This window comes from Bufo bufo, chromosome 4 (genome assembly GCF_905171765.1).
Source record: "Bufo bufo chromosome 4, aBufBuf1.1, whole genome shotgun sequence".
Taxonomy (NCBI): Eukaryota; Metazoa; Chordata; class Amphibia; order Anura; family Bufonidae; genus Bufo; species Bufo bufo.
Genome location: NC_053392.1, coordinates 452,021,252 through 452,044,193, shown reverse-complemented (window position 1 = coordinate 452,044,193; position 22,942 = coordinate 452,021,252). Strand labels below are relative to the sequence as shown.

General features: G+C 42.8%; 1 protein-coding gene across 11 annotated transcripts in view; it reads left to right on the top strand.

The window, feature by feature from the left end:
- AFDN (afadin, adherens junction formation factor) overlaps window positions 1-22,942 on the top strand; it is a 508,028-nt gene that overhangs the window by 100,855 nt on the left and 384,231 nt on the right. For all 11 annotated transcript variants that reach the window (XM_040429419.1, XM_040429420.1, XM_040429421.1 and 8 more), the window contains exons 6-8: window positions 13,765-13,922; window positions 15,349-15,457; window positions 17,650-17,808. In XM_040429419.1, the coding sequence (XP_040285353.1) occupies window positions 13,765-13,922; window positions 15,349-15,457; window positions 17,650-17,808 (426 nt within the window). The remainder of the gene's footprint in view (window positions 1-13,764; window positions 13,923-15,348; window positions 15,458-17,649; window positions 17,809-22,942) is intronic.

The window sequence follows — 22,942 nt, the reverse complement described above, 5'->3', positions numbered from 1 at the left end:
CCCAGGAGGTCCTGGTTCACGGGACTCCGAACCATGTCGATTGCCGATCCCTGGGTGCTTCCGACGGTCCGGGGCCTTCTGAGCCAGGGACCTGTGAGACATCCAGCTGTAGACGCCTACATTTAACGGCCTGGATTTTGAAAGGTGGTTATTAGAAAAGGAAGGGTTCTCTAATGCCTTGGTTTCTACCCTGCTAAAAAGTAAAAAGGAGGTTACTATAAAGATCTATAGCAGAGTTTGGCACAAGTTCTTAAATTTTGCCCAGATCCAGTTAAGGAGCCTACCTAGGGTTGCTCCCTTGCATTCTATTCTTGAGTTTCTCCAGAAAGGTCTAGAGATGGGTCTATCAGTCAGTACCCTGAGAGTTCAGGTCTCTGCCCTGTCGATTCTTTTTAATCAGAACATAGCTAGTAGCCCTTGGGTTGCCAGGTTTTTTAGAGCTGTGGAGAGGTCTTCCTTGGTGGTAGTTCCAAAAGCCCCCCCCTGGAGTCTGGAGGTGGTATTAAAAGCTTTGTCTGGGCCCCCCTTTGAGCCCATTTGATTCTATTTCAATTAAGCACCTTACCTTAAAGCTATCCGTTCTGATAGCCTTGACTTCTGCTCGGAGGATTGGTGAGATCCAGGCCATCTCCATCAACCCTCCGTATACCTTGATTTTAGAGGACAAAGTTATCATCCGTCCTGACCCGGCTTTTCTTCCAAAAGTCGCCACCAAATTCCACCGCTCTCAGGAGATTGTTCTTCCCACTCTGTCAAAATCCTTCCTCTGAGGAAGAAGAATCTCTCCACTGTCTGGATGTCAAGAGAGCTCTTTTGGCCTATCTGTCCTCTACCTCTTCCTGGCGGAAATCTTCCTCACTCTTCTTACAGTTTCAAGGGAGAAACAAAGGTTCTGCTGCCTCAAAGAGTTCCATATCTCGGTGGGTCGTGTCAGCCATCTCCTTATCCTACCTTTCATCGGGGTTGTCTCCCCCGGGGGGCCTAAGGGCCCACTCGACCAGGGCGGTGGCTGCTTCCTGGGCTGAGAGGTCTTCTGTTCCAATGGAGAAAATTTGTGAGGCAGAGACCTGGTCTTCCCCTTTGACCTTTTTTAGGCACTATAGGTTGGACTTGAACTCTTCTGGTGATCCTTCCTTTGGTAAAGGGGTTCTTCTTTCTACTTCCCACCCTTATGGATTACTCTAGTAAATCTCCGGTGGTGCTGTCATGGGCGATAGGAAAAAATTGTATTACTTACCGGTAATTTGATTTTACAGAGCCCATGACAGCACCCTGGGTTTCCCTCCCTGGTGGTTCTTCTTTATTACACGGGTGTTGCAAAAAAAAAAAAAAAAAAAGAATATATAATATATGTTCCCTGTATACAAATTGCATGTCTAATTCATGTGGCGGCCTTCCTCCGATACTTGGAAAACTCACTGAAGAGGAGGAGTATGCCCGCCCGTTTTATTCTGCAGGTTTCCTGTCTCTGTGGGGCTCCTCTCTCCGGTGGTGCGGTCATGGGCTCTGTAAAATCAAATTACCGGTAAGGCTACTTTCACACCTGCGTTTAGGTCGGATCCGTCTGGTATGTGCCCAGACGGATCCGCACCTATAATGCAAACGTTTCGATCCGTTCAGAACGGACCCGTTTTGCATTACCATGAACAAAAAAAAAATTTTTTTTTTTTTGTTCATGATAATGCAAACAGATCCGTTTTGACTTTACATTGAAAGTCAATGGGAGACGGATCCGTTTGAAAATTGAGCCATACTGTGTCAACTTCAAACGGATCCGTCCCCATTGACTTACATTGTAAGTCTGGACGGATCCGTTTGCCTCCGCACGGCCAGGCGGACACCTGAACGCTGCAAGCTGCGTTCAGGTGTCCGCCTGCTGAGCGGAGCGGAGGACAAACGGAGCCAGACTGATGCATTCTGAGCGGATCCGCATCCGTTCGGGGCCGCTTGTGAGAGCCTTCAAACGGAACTCACAAGCGGAGCCCCGAACGCTAGTGTGAAAGTAGCCTAAGTAATACCATTTTTCACACCTGGCGTTTCTGGATCCGCTTGTGAGATCCGTTTCAGGGCTCTCACAAGCGGCCCAAAACGGATCAGTTCAGCCCCAATGCATTCTGAATGGATAAGGATCCGTTTAGAATGCATCAATTTGGCTGCGTTTGGCCTCCGTTGCGTTTTTTAGACAGTCTGACGATGCGGAGCCAAACGGATCCGTCTAGACTTGCAATGCAATTTTTCACTCGCACAATATGGTGCAATTGAAAACTGATCCGTCCCCCATTGACTTTCAATGTGAGTCAAGACGGATCCGTTATGAACAGATACAAGCGTTTGCATTATCGGTGCGGATCAGTCTGTGCAGATAAAAGACGGATCCACACCAAACGCGAGTGTGAATGTAGCCTAACTTGTGCTTCTGATTTTAAAGTTGCATGTGTTGGGAGAATTTGCTATCATAAGAGACAAAGGTAGAGCCAAGACACTATGTGAATGTAGCCTAACAGCCTTGTCAGTGATATGGTGTCTTATCTTCATACCTTTTAAAGGGGTTATGCCATGATTGATGTAAAAAAATAATTATCATATAGTATCATATACCTTTCTAACAAAGTTAGATCCAATCCCGTACCACACATGGATCCAGAGATCTCCCCATTCATTGCCCTCTAGATTATATTCAGCCCGGCCGCTCAGAGATGGTTGTGTACTTTCTGCTGCAGCTCTCTTCCTGTAACTGTCACAGCTTCTAACAGAAGGTACAGCTAAAAGAAAAGGTATCCCACGGCGCAAAAACCACCCGAAAGTTGGAGTGATATTGGTTATTATTTGAGCAAGTGGTACAACGCGTTTCGGGGTTTAACCCCTTCTTCAGGTACAATTGGCTTGCATACATACTGGTAAAATTGCATACATTTAAATACAGTAAAAAAACGCCAAAAACACACAGGAGACATTTTAACATCATAGCGAAAAATAAAAAAGAGGCAGACCAAATGGAAGCGCTAGCAGAATCTACACCTCAAGATCGTTTCATCAATACTGATCTGAGACCACGGTCTAACTTTTACCCCCTACATCATAAGGGGAATTTTATAGAAACTTTTTATGATCTGGTTTTAGACTATTTTAGATCAGTCGACAAATTACAAATTGAGAAACACAATCTCAGTTCCAAAGAGAAACTGGCTATCAAACCGCTCCAGGATAATCCGGACCTAATAATCCGCAATGCGGACAAAGGAGGTGGCATTGTCCTCCAGGATAGGAATGACTATATCAAGGAGGCGAATCGGATTCTGTCAGACACGGAATATTATCAACAGTTGACCGAAAATCTTCTCATGGAACACCAACAGTCGTTCAAAGCTCTTATCAACTCAGCATCCCATATCCTGAGTAAAAAGGAACATAATTACATTCTTATCACAAACCCAGTTATTGCTACCTTTTACCATTTACCCAAAATCCATAAGAGCACCTCTAATCCCCCTGGCCGTCCTATTATCTCAGGAATTTCATCACTCACGTGCAATCTATCCCACTACGTCGATATCCTCCTACAAAAATATGTAGTACAATTACCATCTTACCTGAGAGATTCCACTACCCTAATACAACTCTTGCGGAATATCAAATGGAAAGAAACATACCATTGGCTGACCCTAGACGTTACATCACTCTACTCGAATATTAAGCACGAACTGGGTATCAAATGCGTAAAAAGCTTTTTAGATACCGACGACCAATTACCAGCGGAACAAAATGATTTTATCCTAAGAAGTATTGATTTTATTTTGACTCATAATATTTTTAAGTTTGAAGATAATCTATATCTACAGACTAAAGGAACCGCGATGGGTACGCGTTTCGCGCCCAGTTTTGCTAATCTTTTTATGGGGGCTTTTGAGGACACTTATCTATAAATCAAAATTTTGGACACAAAATATAATTTTTTATCGTCGCTACATCGACGATTTGATTTTAATCTGGGAAGGCGACATTTTAACAATAAATGATTTTATTAAGGACCTAAATTCCACCAATTGGGGTCTCACCTTCTCAGGCTCAAGTGATAAATCCAAAGCTGAATATCTTGACCTAGAGCTACATATAAATGATGGATCCGTTAACACACAAACATTTTTTAAAGAAGTGGACTGCAACGGCTATTTGGACTATTCAAGTGAACATTTCAAGAAGTGGAAGAAAAATATTCCGTATAGTCAATTTAAGCGAATTAGGCGTAATTGCTCCAGGGACGAAGATTTCGTCACACAAAGTAATATAATTCGGTCCAGATTTCTACAAAAGGGCTATCCGACAGATGTAATAGATACAGCTTTCAATAAGGCACAAGCGCTTACACAAGCAGAGTGTCTGGCAGGAAACAAGAAACAAAACGATACCAAATACCACAATACCAACTTTTTAACCACCTATAACAGCAACCACATAGATATCTGTAAAATTCTGTCTAGACATTGGTATATCCTAAGAAAAGATCCCTTCCTGAACTCTGAGATAACAAAACAACCGTCTCTAGTATTCAGACGAGCAAAAACATTAAAAAATATGCTAGCCCCAAGTAAACTGAAGAACAAACGTGAAGAAGTAGGCAGCCAAGTTAATAAAACTCCGGGGAGCTATAGATGTAACCAACCAAGATGTCTCTGCTGCAGATCTATGAATAATACCACTTCTTTCATGGGCCGAAATGACAAATTTTTTAAAATCAAGGACGAACTAAACTGTGGATCATCCAACATCATCTATCTCATCACGTGTCCCTGTAATCTCCGTTATGTAGGGCGCACCATACAGACCTTGCGCAATCGACTTAACAAACACAGATCCAATGTGAAGAAAAAATTCCTCCAGCATAGTATCTCCAGACCTGCTACCGTCCACCACCAAGGCTCTTTTTTGGGATTCACGGTTATCCCGATCGAGCAAGTCCGATCCAACGGATACAACATTATCCAGACATTGAGGAAACGCGAGATGTTCTGGATATACAAATTAAACTGCCTCAATCCATATGGCCTGAATGAGGCTTTCAATATCAATTTATAAAATCCACCACTCCGAGTCCAGTTCATGCAAATACCCCAGCCCCAACAAACCCCCCCCCCCCCCCTTCTCCTATTATGTCCCATCCCCCCCCACCACATCCTTCGTCCATAGAGGTCCCTCCAAGGACCCTCCTTTAGTCATTAAAATTCTGCCATCCAATAAATCAGACACTTTAGCGACATAGCAATCCCACTTATTATCTTTTTCATACACCCTGCTTCTTTCGCCATCCCCAAGAAATGAATAGAAATGTCATACATCAAATATTATACATTTACCATAATCCAGCTCATTTCCAATGTGACATTCACTCTCTGACCCACTGATTTATTTATTTCCATAATATAGCCCAATATAAGTTCCATTAGTTTTAAATGCTATTCACACATTAGTTCTAAATTAGTTTTAAATGCCATTTATTTATTTATTTATTTATTTATTCATCTATTTAATTCATTTATCTTATTTTACCCTCTGACCCACTGATTATTTATTTCACCCTTGGACTTTCACCCTCTGACCCACTGATTATTTCCATAATATAGCCCAATATAAGTTCCATTAGTTCTATAAGCTATTTACACATATAACACATTTTATTTATTCATCTATTTATCTTATTTTAGTCCAAAACCAGGTTCTTCATAAAGGTCCCATTGTTTCCAGTCTGTGCAGTACGAATGTACTGCTCTTCAGCCAGCCCGATCCGACACTCCCCCTCTCTGACGCTACAGCTCGATTCGACACCCCCCCTCTCTGATGCAACAGCAGCGTCTGGTTGCTATGAGACTGAGTGTGACGTCTCCCAGCATGTGACCGGCCGCTGCCTCATGCGACCGCCTTTCGCTCCCAGCGGCTGCCTCCCCCTCATGCCCACGATCTTCATTAGACGGCGGTCACATGGTACAGCCATGTGACCGCATTGCATGACATCACCAGGGCCTGCAGGAACGCCCACGATCCAACCCTGACGGCGGTCACATGGTATAGTCATGTGATCAGATCACATGACAATACAAGGTCCTGCACCACTTCAAACTTTCTTATAACTTCCCCTGTATCCTAATCAATAAGTAGAAATCACAACACTAAGAATGATCTGCCCTTGAACAGGGACACCAAGTCTATATATCAAAATAAAGTTTTATAGGTAGTAAAGTATTTTAACCCCTTTGTTCACACAGCTCTGAGAGCCTGTTCAGTACCGCCCACTGACCCGCCCCTACCCCGCCCCCTGTGTGTTTTTGGCGTTTTTTTACTGTATTTAAATGTATACAATTTTACCAGTATGTATGCAAGCCAATTGTACCTGAAGAAGGGGTTAAACCCCGAAACGCGTTGTACCACTTGCTCAAATAAATAATAACCAATATCACTCCAACTTTTGGGTGGTTTTTGCGCTGTGGGATACCTTTTCTTTTATCTGAACCACTGGCTTTCTGCGGGATTCCAGGCATCCCTGAACAGAAGTATCCATCCCGGGCTGCACACCATCCGTTGTGAGGAGTTCATGGCACTTTGATATACGTCCACATTAGAGTTGTGCCTAAACTAGCACAACTCTATCAGGTGAGCCTCCCCAGTGGAGATACCTTTTTATCTATATTCTTTACGTTATTACCCTATGGTGCGCCATTCTTTTTTGTTCTATAGTGGAACGACGCCTGTTTCTGACTCTAACAGAAGGTAGGGCTGGTGATCGTTTAGGCTAGGAGGGCTACATGGCGAAATTTGTCGCAGAAAAGTAGCACAACACTTTTTATAATGATAGTCAATTGTCGCACTGAGAAATGCTGTGACTGCTACATGACAGTCAAGAAAATCCATCCAAGTTGATCGGCACTCATGTCTCAGCATGTCATAGTACGATACATTTCACTATCCTAAAAAATATCAGGCGACTTTTCTGCGTCGTTTCTAGTTGTACCCCTTTTGTCGCCCGACACATGTTGCCGTTTACCCCTAGACTTAAAAGGGTTGTCTCACTTAAGCAAGTGGCATTTATCAACGAAGGAAAGTTAATACAAACCACTTTCTAATGTATTATTGTTATACATATTGCCTCCTTTGCTGGCTGGATTCACTTTTCTGTCGCATTACACACTGCTCGTTTCCATGGTTACGACCACCCTGCAATCCATCAGCGGTGGCCGTGCATTCACACTATAGGAAAATGGATTACAGGTTGGTTGTAACCATGGAAATGAGCAGTGTATAATGTGATGGAAAAGGGAATCAAGCCAGTAAAGGAAGCAATATAGACAATCACAATACATTAGTAAGTGCCTTGTATTAATTTTCTCTACATGATGAATGCCATTTGCTGAAGTGAGACAACATCTCTTAATTGAGCATGTTCGACCAGTTCAGTGAGGCGAAGAAATAAGGAAAAGAACAAACCGCAGATGACTAGCTCACTGGCTATACTAAACTTTAATTACATGCAATTACAAAAGTATTCAGATCCAAATAGTGGTTTGAAAAATGTAGACTTTTTTTGCAACACAACCTTTTTGAGGTGGATTCCATGCATTTTTTTTGTAGATTTTTTTTGATGTAGGTTTTTGAGCCAAACACAGAAGTGGACTGAAAGGGAATAATATAAATATATATATATATAGCTTATATATCAGCTTGAGAAAGGCCTCATTGAGCAGGCCGAAACGTCGCTTGAATAAAGTTTGGGGTCCTCACCCGTTCACTCTATACTGGAAGTGCTGCCTCATCATTCGTCTGATATATATATATACAGGGAGTGCAGAATTATTAGGCAAGTTGTATTTTTGAGGATTAATTTTATTATTGAACAACAACCATGTTCTCAATGAACCCAAAAAACTCATTAATATCAAAGCTGAATATTTTTGGAAGTAGTTTTTAGTTTGTTTTTAGTTTTAGCTATTTTAGGGGGATATCTGTGTGTGCAGGTGACTATTACTGTGCATAATTATTAGGCAACTTAACAAAAAACAAATATATACTCATTTCAATTATTTATTTTTACCAGTGAAACCAATATAACATCTCAACATTCACAAATATACATTTCTGACATTCAAAAACAAGACAAAAACAAATCAGTGACCAATATAGCCACCTTTCTTTGCAAGGACACTCAAAAGCCTGCCATCCATGGATTCTGTCAGTGTTTTGATCTGTTCACCATCAACATTGCGTGCAGCAGCAACCACAGCCTCCCAGACACTGTTCAGAGGGGTGTACTGTTTTCCCTCCTTGTAAATCTCACATTTGATGATGGACCACAGGTTCTCAATGGGGTTCAGATCAGGTGAACAAGGAGGCCATGTCATTAGATTTTCTTCTTTTATACCCTTTCTTGCCAGCCAGGCTGTGGAGTACTTGGACGCGTGTGATGGAGCATTGTCCTGCATGAAAATCATGTTTTTCTTGAAGGATGCAGACTTCTTCCTGTACCACTGCTTGAAGAAGGTGTCTTCCAGAAACTGGCAGTAGGACTGGGAGTTGAGCTTGACTCCATCCTCAACCCGAAAAGGCCCCACAAGCTCATCTTTGATGATACCAGCCCAAACCAGTACTCCACCTCCACCTTGCTGGCGTCTGAGTCGGACTGGAGCTCTCTGCCCTTTACCAATCCAGCCACGGGCCCATCCATCTGGCCCATCAAGACTCACTCTCATTTCATCAGTCCATAAAACCTTAGAAAAATCAGTCTTGAGATATTTCTTGGCCCAGTCTTGACGTTTCAGCTTGTGTGTCTTGTTCAGTGGTGGTCGTCTTTCAGCCTTTTTTTACCTTGGCCATGTCTGAGTATTGCACACCTTGTGCTTTTGGGCACTCCAGTGATGTTGCAGCTCTGAAATATGACCAAACTGGTGGCAAGTGGCATCTTGGCAGCTGCACGCTTGACTTTTCTCAGTTCATGGGCAGTTATTTTGCGCCTTGGTTTTTCCACACGCTTCTTGCGACCCTGTTGACTATTTTGAATGAAACGCTTGATTGTTCGATGATCACGCTTCAGAAGCTTTGCAATTTTAAGAGTGCTGCATCCCTCTGCAAGATATCTCACTATTTTTGCCTTTTCTGAGCCTGTCAAGTCCTTCTTTTGACCCATTTTGCCAAAGGAAAGGAAGTTGCCTAATAATTATGCACACCTAATATAGGGTGTTGATGTCATTAGACCACACCCCTTCTCATTACAGAGATGCACATCACCTAATATGCTTAATTGGTAGTAGGCTTTCGAGCCTATACAGCTTGGAGTAAGACAACATGCATAAAGAGGATGATGTGGTCAAAATACTAAGGCCTCTTTCACACTTGCGTTGTCCGGATCCGGCGTGTACTCCACTTGCCGGAATTACACTCCGGATCCGGAAAAACGCAAGTGTACTGAAAGCATTTGAAGACGGAACCGTCTTCCAAATGCTTTCAGTGTTACTATGGCACCCAGGACGCTATTAAAGTCCTGGTTGCCATAGTAGGAGCGGGGAGCGGGGGAGCGGTATACTTACAGTCCGTGCGGCTCCCGGGGCGCTCCAGAATGACGTCAGAGCGCCCCATGCGCATGGATGACGTGATCCATGCGATCACGTGATCCATGCGCTTGGGGCGCCCTGACGTCACTCTGGAGCGCCCGGGGAGCCGCACGGACGGTAAGTACACTGCTCCCCCGCTCCCCGCTACACTTACCATGGCTGTCAGGACTTTAGCGTCCCGGCAGCCATGGTAACCACTCTGAAAAAGCTAAATGTCGGCTCCGGCAATGCGCCGAAACGACGTTTAGCTTAAGGCCGGATCCGGATCAATGCCTTCCAATGGGCATTAATTCCGGATCCGGCCTTGCGGCAAGTGTTCCGGATTTTTGGCCGGAGCAAAAAGCGCAGCATGCTGCGGTATTTTCTCCGGCCAACAAACGTTCCGTACCGGAACTGAAGACATCCTGATGCATCCTGAACGGATTACTCTCCATTCAGAATGCATTAGGATAATCCTGATCAGGATTCTTCCGGCATAGAGCCCCGACGACGGAACTCTATGCCGGAAGACAATAACGCAGGTGTGAAAGAGCCCTATTATATATATATATAAATATAAATATAAATATTTTACTTCTTCCAGCTTTAAACACTACTGGCTCAGGTGCAGAAAACAGCAGTAGTGGATGAGATGCATGAGAGTAGTGGATGTGTGGGGTCTCGGATGGGGACTGTGTATATAATAGATCTCTCACATATAGGACCTCTAATAAGAGCTTTTACCCTATACAGTCCCGATCCGAGGTCCTTGACAGATTCCAGGATTTCGTTCAGAGGGATCTCTGTGCTTTGAAAGCCATTTCAGATAAAAAAAAAATGTATAAAAATAATCTTACAAAAAATGAATATAAAGCTTTTGAAGAGTTACAAAATATGCAAGATGTTGTCATACGGAGAGCTGACAAGGGAGGAGCGGTAGTGATCCTAGACAGCGAGCTATATAAAAATCAGATTCTGGACTTATTTGAAGATTCCAGTGTCTATCTCGCATTGGATTGCAATCCTCTCCTCCCTTGTCAGAAAATGCTCAGTGCAATTTTGAATAGGGGCCACTCCCTGGGCATTCTGTCTAAAAAAGAAACTGAATTCATATATGTGGAACATGCAATTACACCCATATTTCACGCGCTCCCTAAAATTCACAAACCAGGTTTCCCTCCCTCATTACGCCCGATTGTGGCAGGCATCGGCTCTTATTCCGAAAACTTATCGGAATGGGCAGATTCCCTATTACAGCCACTTGTGCCACTGATACCGGGATATTTGAGGGATACTGGTACGGTTCTGGGCAACTTTCTTTCTTTTGACTGGCATAAGGATTATATATGGGTAACAGCAGACATCTCCTCATTATACACGAGCATACCTCACAAATCTGCCATTGTTGCTTTAAAATGGTTCTTAGTGTTACAGCAACTACACTCCAGAGCTGCAGGAATTTTTATGTTCATGTATAGATTTTTTGATGAAACATTAATTTTTTTATGTTCAATAAAAAATATTACCTCCAGCAATCAGGAATCCCTATGGGGGCTAAATACTCACCTTCAATCGCAAATATATATATATGGTGTGGTGGGAGAATAGAGTCCTCTTTTCTGACAATAACCCATATAGGGAGGATATAAAATGGTATGGTCGATTTATCGACGATATGCTGTGGGTATGGCAGGGGGACAAAGAGAGAATAGTAGTGTATAGAGTACTTGAATAACTGTACTACATCAATAAAATTAACGTTTTCCAGCGATCCGGAAAAAAATGTTTTTCTAGATCTCTGCCTGGAAGTGGATAATGGCACTAATAGGGTGGTTACATACACCCATAGAAAGCCTACAGCTGGTAACACTATTCTCTCTGCCTCCTCCTGCCATCCACCACACGTCCTAAAAAATATCCCCAAGGGAGAAATGATAAGGGCTAAGAGGAATTGCTCCACCCAGGAACTCTTTGAAAGAGAGGTTAAAAACATTGCAGGCAGACTTAAGATGAGAGGATACACCTAAACCAGTATAAACAGAGGTATAAATTTTGCTAGATCCAAAAATAGAGAAACCCTCATTTTCCCTGAAAAAAATAAAAACAAGAATAAAAAGGAAAATATTACTAACAAAGAGGAACCCATTACTTTCACCACAAATTATAGCAGAGATTATTTTAAGATTTGCAAAATTATACGAAAACATCTACATATTCTGAACTTCAATGAGGATTGGAAAAATATAGCATCCACAGGGATAAGATGTGTAGCGAAAAGAGCTCCCACAGTGGGCCAAAAAATTAGTCCAAGCCTATTCAGGGAAAATTTTCCTAGAATAAGCACCTGGCCCAAAACTAACGGAAATGACAAATGTGGCAGCAAAAAATGCATCTGCTGTCGACACATGCTCATCTCAAAAGAAGTCACATCCATGGCCAACAATAAACAACATATGTTAAAACAGTACATAAATTGCAATACAGATCATGTGGTATATGTTATAACATGCAGAACATGCAGTTTACAATATGTGGGCTGCACCACAAATGATTTGAAGGTGTGTATAAGAAAGCACTTAAGTGATGTCCCTCATTTTATGTCTCGCAATGTCTCAGCGGGAACAATGCATTTTGCCACTGTTCATAAGGGTGATATTTCTGCGTTTTCTGTACAGGGGGTGGAGGTTGTTTCCGCACCTATCAGAGGAGGTGATCGGAAACAAAAGCTTCTGAGTAGAGAAACATATTGGATGTTCATTTTGGAAACTTGTATACCAAAGGGTTTGAACAGGAAACATGATTTAACCTTGCAGTACATGTAATTCATCAGTATGTGATTTTTGAATGTATAACACTGATTTACTGCTTCTCCGCCCACGTGTTCCTGGGAGGATCTCCTAATCCTGGAACACCTGGGCCTGGGACGCAACCTCCATCCAATTAGAGAGGGAGGAGGAACCCTCCTGTGTTGTATATAAGTACCTGTTTTTAGCACACTATGTATTGTCTTGAAGAAGGGCTCAATACCACAGCCTGAAACGCGTCACAATCACTTTGTGTCTCTCCATGTGATATTTGTTGGATCTTAAACTATGCAAGCCGAATAAAGAACACATTTTTATACGTTAAAAGCTGGAATCAACCTCTTTGTTTTCGGACACATGAGAGTAGTGGATGCATGGAATAGCCTTCCTGCAGAAGTGGTAGCTGCAAATACAGTGGAGGAGTTTAAGCATGCATGGGATAGGCATAAGGCCATCCTTCATATAAGATAGGGCCAGGGGCTATTCATAGTATTCAGTATATTGGGCAGACTAGATGGGCCAAATGGTTCTCATCTGCCGACACATGTTTCTATGTCTGTTTTCCAAAATATGCTCTTTGTGAAACACCCTTAGGCCTCATGCACACTAACGTATTTTCTTTCCGTGTCCGTTCCATTTTTTGGATCCGCAAAAAAACCTGGAAGTTACTGTGTGCATTCCGTTTCCGTATGTCCGTATTTCGGTTCCGCAAAAAATAGAACATGTCCTATTATTGTCCGCATTACGGACAAGGATAGTACTGTTCTATAAGGGACAGCTGTTACGTTCCGCAAAATAGGGGAAGCACACGGACGTCATCCTTATTTTTTGCGGATCTGTTTGCGGACTGCAAAATACCTACGGTCGTGTGAATGAGGCCTTATTCTGCTACCCAGTTGCTGCTGTGCTCTTCATTCCACAGAGTAGAGTGAACTTTTTAGGATATGGAGATATATATATAATTTTTTTCTTTTTTTTTTTTTTCATTCTACACAATCAGATTTCTGACACCCATTGTATTCAATGGGATAATTTTCTGTGTTGTGTTGTGGAAAAACAAGCCATGGAAAATGCAGCATGTGTTTGTATGCAGATTTGCAATATTGGATGGGGGTGATACGTGGCATGACAAACTACAAATATATACAGCAGGATGCCAAGAATTGCAGGAAATGCCCAAAACATTTTGTACGTATATTCAGTGGATGTGAACATAGCGTACGTTTTCATAACTGTTCATGAATATATCATGTCCACTCAGGTTAATTGCAGGTTACCCAAGGCTTCTTCACATTTGCATTATTTTTATTTATTTTTTCTTTTAAGCATGCATAAATTGTTTCACATTGTCTTTATGATAAAATAATGTTAATTTTTTTTTGTTTACATAGGTGGTACCTTACGAATTTATGCTGACAGTTTAAAACCCAACATTCCATATAAAACCATCCTGTTGTCCACAAATGATACAGCAGATTTTGCTGTTATTGAAGCATTGGAAAAGTATGGGATGGAGAAGGAAAATTCTAGCGAGTTCTGCGTTGCCAAGGTGAGAACCTACACACTTGAAGGGTCTTTTCGAGGTTACTAGGGTGTTTCACAGATATGTTCATGTAGTTGCTTACCTCCTGTACATCTTTCCCATGTTTTATTCAAGTTGTACCACCAAAATATTTGATATTGTTCACAAATATATCCTTATTTCGTATCCGGACCCTGCCTTTGTCAGAGTTCACCATTTGGCATACAGATGTGCTTCTAAAAAGCTCCAACACCTGGTTCTGTGCATGCATCTAGTCTATTTGTAGATCAATCCTCCCCCCGTTACTGGGCCCTTTGCACGGTCCGATTCTCAACCAGATGATTGCTAACAATTGACTGTCTACTGGGTCCTCACTACTGAGTGTATACTGCTTGGGTCCTCCTCTCTACTGACTATACTATATACTGCATGGGTACTCACTACTAACTGTATACTGTGCACTGCATGTGTCCCCACTGTTGTCGATTTTGCTGGCTTGATCCATTTTTCCATCACATTATACACGGCTTGTTTCTATGGTTACGACCACCCTGCAATCAATCATTGGTGGTCGTGCTTGCACACTGCAGGAGAAAGTGCCTAAGCACACTCCCATGGTCATGGCCACAAGAGAGGCCGATGCTTTTTCCTATAGTGTGCAAGCATGGCCGCTGTATTACACAGTGGTTGTTACCATGGAAACAAGAATCTAATGCGACTGAAGAATGAATCAAGACAGCAAAGGAAGGTTTGCAGACTCAAAACAGCTTTTTTTAAAAAAAAAAAATTTTTTATTCATAAATATTGTGGTAGACTTTTTAGTCAGTTGCATGACAACTTTATTTTCTGTTTTGAATGAGTTAAAAATGGATGACTACATACAGGTGAAAGTCGAAAAATTAGAATATCATGAAAGTCCATTTATTTCAGTAATGCAAATAAAAAGGAATTGCACTAATGCAGCTTAAAATTGGAATTTTGTGAAAAGGTTCAATATTCTAGGCTCAGTGTCTCACTCTAGTGCGTCTTATGGGGTGAAAAATATGGTATACGGTTATACTTTTTTAAATTTAAGGTTTGATAAATGTTATCTTTAATAATTTATGGTCAGTTCGCATGGCTGATTTTTATTTTTCAAAATACAAGAAAAAGCGCTGGATTCAAGCAGATTTTTACGCCTCAAAATTGTGTTTTTTGACTCGTTTTTCAGGCAGATTTTGTACAGTAATTTACCCAAAAGCATATCTTGGTGCGTTTCTTTTTTTTACACGTGTCATAAAGAAGCAAGTGCTGCTTCCCATTGAAATGAATGAGAGGCTGTTTCTAGGCTTTTTTGGAGCAGATTTGGCGCTCATTTTTGAGCTCCAAAAAAACTTGTGTGAACTGACCGGTACTATGCACAGCATTAATTTATTTTTATGTATTAACGTGAATTCTAACATCTTGTTTACAGATAGTGTTACCTTCTGGTACTCAACATTCTGATAAAGCTATGAAAGAAACTATACTAGAAGATGAGGAGTGTCCTTTACAGATATTCCGGGACTGGCCAAGTGATAAAGGTAGTATCTGTTTTTTCTTTTTTTTCTTTTTTTATATTAAATGGTCACTATAATTTCACACAACTCAGTAGTACAGCCTAATATATTAAGTTATAATATGAAAAAAAAAAATATATATATTTTTCTCCAGTTGTTATTTTTTTTTTTCTACAGATCCCACACCCCCATCCTAAACTTTCATTCTAAAATGTGTGGTAAATCCATCTTGTTAAATTGTAGAGGGGCTGTAACGTAGTTTGTAAGGCTGAAAAAAGACATCCATCCAGTTCAGCCTGTTATCCTGAAAGTTGATCCAGAGGAAGGGAAAAAAAAAAAACCTGTGAGGTTAAAGCCAATTTTCCATATTTTAGGGCATAAAATTCCTTCCTGGCTCCAATCAGGCAATCAGAATAACTCCCTGGATAAAAGATCTCTCCAGAAATCTAATAAATATAAGGCTACTTTCACACTTGCGTTTGGGGTTCCGCTTGTGAGATCCGTTTGAGGGCTCTCACAAGCGGCCCCGAACTGATCCGTTCATCCCCAATGCATTCTGAATGGATAAGGATCCGTTCAGAATGCATCAGTTTGGCTCCGTTTCGCCTCCATTCTGCTCTGGAGGCGGATACCAAAACGCAGCTTGCAGCGTTTTGGTGTCCGCCTGGTCGTGCGCAGCGAAACGGATCCGTCCTGACTTACAATGCAAGTCAATGGGGACGGATCCGTTTGACGTTGATACAATATGGTGCAATTGCAAACTGATCCGTCCCCCATTGACTTTCAATGTAAAGTCCCTGTTTAATATACCATCGGATCTGAGTTTTCTCCAATCCGATGGTATATTTTAACTTGAAGCGTCCCCATCACCATGGGAACGCCTCTGTTAGAATATACCATCGGATTTGAGTTAGATCGTGAAAACTCAAATCCGACAGTATATTCTAACACAGAGGCGTTCCCATAGTGATGGGGACGCTTCAAGTTAGAATATACTAAGAACTGTGGACATAACTGCCCCCTGCTGCCTGGCAGCACCCGATCTCTTACAGGGGGCTGTGATCCGCACAATTAACCCCTCAGGTGCCGCAATTTTAGAAGCATTATACTTGCCTGCGCTGTCTGTGGGGTTAATTGTGCGGATCTCAGCCCCCTGTAAGAGATCGGGTGCTGCCAGGCAGCAGGGGGCAGTTAGTACACAGTTCTTAGTATATTCTAACTTGAAGCGTCCCAATCACCATGGGAACGCCTCTGTGTTAGAATATACTGTTGGATCTGAGTTTTCACGATGCGAAAACTCAGATCTGAAAAAGCTGTTTATGCAGACGGATCCGTTCTGAACGGATGCAAGCGTTTGCATTATAAGTGTGGATCAGTCTGTGCTTATACCAGACGGATCCGCACCGAATGCAAGTGTGAAAGTAGCCTAACCTGTAATATTACACTCAAGCAAATACATCCAGGCCACTCTTGAACACTTAGTGAATTCACCATCACCACCTCCTCAGGCAGAGAGTAATCTCACTGCTCTTACCGTAAAGAATCCTCTTCTATGTTTGTGTACTGTACAAACCTTCTTTCCTCTAGACTTCTTTCCTTGTTAGGCTCACCTCCCTCGTCACTTAACAACAATCCATAAATGATCGAAATTTCATGTGCAGGGGCACAGACACAAAAGCACACGTTCTCAAATTGTGTAAGCTGGGACTGAAGAAGAGACTGAGGGGAGAAAGAGGATATGAAGCTTCACAACTAGGTATCTGAGCCAGGTCCCTGGGTTTAGATCTAGGGTCCTTTAACAGTTCAGACAAAGACTTAATTCCACCCCCACACTAAGAACATCCTGCAATGGGAGGAGAAAATAAAAATGGTATAGAAGAAAAGGATATGTGTTTCTATCTGGTTTTAAGTGACAGAAAAAAATCTTTGAACTTTTCTTTTAAGTACACTATTTTTATCTATACTACGCACATCGTGAGGTCACTACAGGGCACTTTCATCGTTTCATTTACTAATGAGTGCTTTCATAATGGAAACGCTTCTTAGTATTCGCCCCATAAGACGTGAGGGGAAAGTGTGTCCTATAGGGCGAAAAAAATATAAATATAAATAGATATATAAAATATATATATATATATATATATATATATATATATATATATATATATATATATATATATATAAAATATACAATTTTTAATTTTTTTGGTTTATAGGGGAGCTTGTTTTTCAGTTGAAAAGGAGACCCATAGACTACCTCTCAAAGAAGAACAGGAGAACAGAAGGAAAGGTTTCAAAGAGCAAGGAAAGATTGGACACCTATGGCTATTCGCTTTCTCCAGACAAGCTACCTTATCTGGTTGAATTAAGTCCAGGTACTTTTTTTTTCCCTCCCCTTTGTCTTCATAGTGCAACAATCTGAGAATGCAAATTTTAAAGGTAGCTTAGAGGTCTTCTGGCATGCATATTAAGTTGTCATGTTACTGAACACATTCTCCTGTGGAATGTCGCAGACAGTATTATGTCATTCCGCTGCCTATGTCAGAGGCTCTGGAAATGGCAGAGTTGGGTACCAATGATTCTATTGTTCAGTCAATGCTGTCGGATGCTCTATTTTGTATCTGCATCCAATAGACTCATTTACAGTTGAGTGCAGGGACCACATAAACCTGGTGAATTCACCTGGTGCCACCTTAGTAATGGTGCACCATGGGCCCCACGTGCACCATTGTTTATTTGCCCTGCCTGTATTGCTTTCTTTAGGACAATGATGCAGTTGAATACTGTGGCAGGGGTGGTATTATTTTGTGCTGCACTGTTGTATTTTGCTGTGCTGGTAACGTATTTTGTTACACTATGGTATAGAAGGGCCCTCCTACTTCTGTTTTCCCAGCCCACTTGTGTTGCTCTGCCTTCTGTCAATTTGGACCCGCCTCCCACGTGGAGACGCTTTTATTTTATTTTTCCAGGGTCACGTTAATTTCCCAGTCTTCACCTGGGATGGGCAGAAATTACATGGCTCCTGAGCTGTGATGGGGATAGAACTGCAACTGAAAGTACTGAGCTGTCGGCTTAAAATAAATGTAGTAAAGCAATTGGAAAATGAATAAGGAGAGCTCTGTATCAATGTGAGGTACAGAGTGGATTCAATTTTTTTTAGAAAGATTATCATGTATTATGTTTTGTCCAATTTTTTTAAATTTTATTAAATATTGGCATAACCTAATTTGACTACTCATAGACCATAAACTCGACATATAGCTATGCAAGCGATATGCTGCTTCCTGGCCCGGCGGTCAGATATCTGCCGAGACTGTAGTATCAGCCATGGAGTAAGGCTGTACAGCATAGTATATTACTGTAAAGCATCTCTGTGGGTTGTATTCCCCCTGTACCTAGGGTTACTATGTCAGCCCTAGTTACAGGAGAAATTGGCATTTAACAAAAAAATATATATATTTGAGGTTTAATGTGCCCCTGGGGTCTTGTATGACCTTTTATGGGGGACACAAAATGAAAAATAAAAATTTCAGATGTAATAAAAACACCCTTTCCCCCAATTAAGTAAATTAAAATAGACCTATTTGGTACCACCACGTTGGTAACAACCGTCTCTATAAAAATATCACACGATCTACCCCATTTGGTGATCACTGAAAAAAAAAAAATAATAATTATGCCAAACAGCTATTTTTCTATTTCACTACCATGACGGCAACCAATTAGAGATTGACCCATGACCTTTGTAGGGGCAGGAACAGAGTTAAAATTACCCCCTCCCACCACCGTTCACCAGTGTGTTCCTGCCCCTACAGTGGTCAGGACAGAGGAAGCCCTCTCTGCCAGTCAGGGATGTGAAAAGGATTGTTATATTTTTTTTTATTTTTTTTTAGGCTACTTTCACACTTGCGTTAGGAGCGGATCCGTCTGGTGTCTGCACAGACGGATCCGCTCCTATAATGCAAACGCTTGCATCCGGATCCGTTTGCATAACCATGAACAAAAAAAAAAAAAAGTCACATTGAAAGTCAATGGGGGACGGATCCGTTTGAAAATCGAGCCATACTGTGTCATCTTCAAACGGATCCGTCCCCATTGACTTACATTGTAAGTCTGGACGGATCAGTTTGCCTCCGCACGGCCAGGCGGACACCCGAACGCTGCAAGCTGCGTTCAGGTGTCCGCCTGCTGAGCGGAGCGGAGGCTGAACGGAGCCAGACTGATGCATTCTGAGCGGATCCGCGTCCACTCAGAATGCATTAGGGCTGGACGGATCCGTTCGGGGCCGCTTGTGAGAGCCTTTAAACGGAACTCACAAGCGGAGCCCCGAACGCTAGTGTGAAAGTAGCCTTACCTGGGCACCGCATCGGGAGTCTGCGCTTCCCTGGCGGTATTTACCTGGGCACCGCATCGGGAGTCTGCGCTTCCCTGGCGGTAATCTGCTCCCAGGTATGTCTCCTGGCCTCCGGCGGTGTATTCCAATGCTGGCAGGGAGACTGCAGGGTCATGCTCACTGTTGATCAGGAGCCTACCCTGATGCTGCCACTGTCTCATATCTCCTAGTGAGACTAGCAGGCATCGACGCAAGAGCAGCACATATCACGGACGTCAGACATCACTTCCCGGTTCAGAACGGTGTGTGCGCACGCATACACGGAAGTGCTTCTAAATCCGGGAGACAGCAGGCACAGAACTGAGGGAGGTCTGGTGCCAGGAGAAAATATCGGGCCCAGAGATGCAGCCAAGGGAAGGAATAGTCTATTCCCTTACTAAAGTCTGCAACAGGGTTTTTAGCGGATGCTTCGGCTAAAACAGTCAGATTTTCGGCTGAAGACGCAGCGTTGTCAAATGCCGCAAGGAGAGCACTCTGGGTGAAATCTTGGGCAGGATATAAAACTTCTAAGATGAAATTATGTTCAATTCCTTTCTCCAGAGAGTGTGTTTGGGCCGGTCTTGGACAAAATACTAGAAAAGGCCACAAATAAGAGAAGGGTTCCCTGAGGAGAGACCACCTAGGAGAAAATTGACCTTTAAGTTCCCAAAATAACCAAGAAAGGTCTTATCGGGGGAAGGGCAAAACTGGACGCTGGAGTTACCAGAAAGGGGTGCGCAGTAGAGGGCATCTTCTCAATCTCCAAAATTAAAAGTACAGACAGACAATGACTACAGGGTATAAGAGACACTAAAAGGGTTTGTTCCTCAATGGCAGTCGATAACTTCAAACCCTGGGCCATAAACCTCTACCCCTCCAACACTGTTCTGTGTCTTTAAACCATTCCTCAAAGATACTCCTAAAAAATATCTAGGCACGTGTTCAGGAGCTCATAAAATTAGGAGTAGTTGTTCAGGTTCCTCAGTCCCAACGGGGACAAGGCTATTATTCAAATCTGTTCCTTGTGGGGGAAAAAAAAAAACTGGGGGTTCTTACCGAACCATAATAAACTTAAAGGATAACTGTCACATTTAGACCCTAATTTCAGTTTTCATATATGTAGTTACTAATAACATATTTCCGAATCAATAACTATTAGACTAACTTACCCCATATTTAATAAGGTTTAGCCCTTAGCGACCAGTCTGCATAAAACTGCAATTTCACTATTCTGATAAGATGGCTGCCACTGCCCTTACCCTGAGGCTAATCCCGCCTGCCCTCACTACTCACAATGCATTGAGCTCTGCACTAGCTTCTCCACCTCAACTGCACTTAGTAAACCCATGCAAGGGTTAATACAAGGTTATGGGGGGGCTGTACTTACTGAACCCATGCAGAGGTTACTTGTAGGATGCAGAGAAGTTGGTGAAGCCATGCAGTCATGCAGGGGCTGCACTTAGTAATCCCATGCAAGGGTTAATACAAGGTTATGGGGGGCTGTACTTACTGAACCCATACAGGGGTTACTTGTAGGATGCAGAGAAGTTGGTGAAGCCAAGCAGTCATGCAGGGGTTAATCCATAGGACTCCTGCAATGAAGTTCGTGAAGACCAGCACTGTATAGGAAGGTCTTGCAGTGAAGTTCCCGGGTCTGGCTGAAGCCTGTAGTCCTCCAAGCGCTCCTCTTACCACATGTTGCTGAGCGGCTCCTGCTCCAGCCCCCATTCTCCAGCACTGCTGAGGGAGCGTCTGCCAAGCGCAGGGATGTGGAGAAGTGTACACAGCCCAGGCACTGTTATCAGCTGCCAGGGAGGACCTGGCTTTTTATCCAATTCCTTACAACTTTTACTCTGGCTATCAGTTCAGACCAGTAATGAGAGGAGCAGCAGGCAGGAGGACAGCCTGCTTGTGTGTCCCCTGTCTTCCTCTGAGCAAGCTGGTAGACTTGGATGCCTAGCAACCTGATTTTAATCTCTGGTAACAATAGGCAATACTGGGGACAAAAATGTGGCTTTTAGGGGTTATTTATTAAACAATAAAAAATTGAAACAGGGCCAACAAGGTGATCTTAATCACCAAAATCCAATAGTGAAAAAAATAAAATAAATGCGACAGTTATCCTTTAAAGGTTCTGAACAGGCATATAACATACAGGAAGTTTAAAGTTGGAATCTCTGAGCACTGCCATCCCGCTGATGGGGAAGAACGCGTTAATGTGTACGATCGATTTTTAAAGTATGCGTACTATTACGTCCCAAACAAAGCTCAATCACTGGAGTACCTAAGATTCGCCATAAAAGATCCTATGGGGAACATCGTCCATTTTCCACCTCATCCACCATGACTGCAAAGATGAGATTGACCCTTGACCTCTGTAGGGGCAGGAACACAGTTTAAATTCCCCCACCCCTCCACCCCCTCAGTGTTTTCCTGCACCTACGGGGGTTAACACGTGGAGAGAGCCCTTGTGGAGGGAAGAGAAGAAGGAAGATCCCATTCTATTAACGGATATCCGGCTGCCCTCCCTCGGCAGGGGCTTAGGCTGGGCTGCAGGAGCATTGAGGACCCTTGTTCCGGCTTATGCTGGGGCCTGCGGTCCTTCCCATTCAGCAGACCTCCTTCCTCTGGTGGAAGCAGTCGGCTGCGAATGCGGTGTCCTCTTGTTCTAACAGGAGACCGGCGGGGGGAGCAGATGTGGCGCATGAAGCGCTGAGGCTAGAGGACGGTGCGGCGCATGAACGAGCCGGCAGCCCCAGGCGCAGTCTGACTTAAGACGCTGGAATTTGAAAAAATCGCGGGACTTCACTCAGCACTTGCCTGCAGTTCGCCCGCGATGTCTGAGACACCTACTCCCCGTCAAGAGGTCCCGGACCCCTCTGCAAGTGCCAGTACTGTGAGTCCCCTGTGGGGGTTTTGAATGCTAGACTCCTCTTTTCTGTAGACAAGCGTTCTAGCTCTATTAACTGGTTGTATACTTGGTTGTTCCTTTGTTTCCAGGGCACAAAATACTCTAGATCTAAGTCAAAGATATTAAAATGTAATGCCTGCTCTAAGAAGCTCCCGGAAAATTTTATAAGAAAAGACTGTGCAAGTCTTGTCTTTCTGAGATATGGAAGGAGGAACAACCAAATATT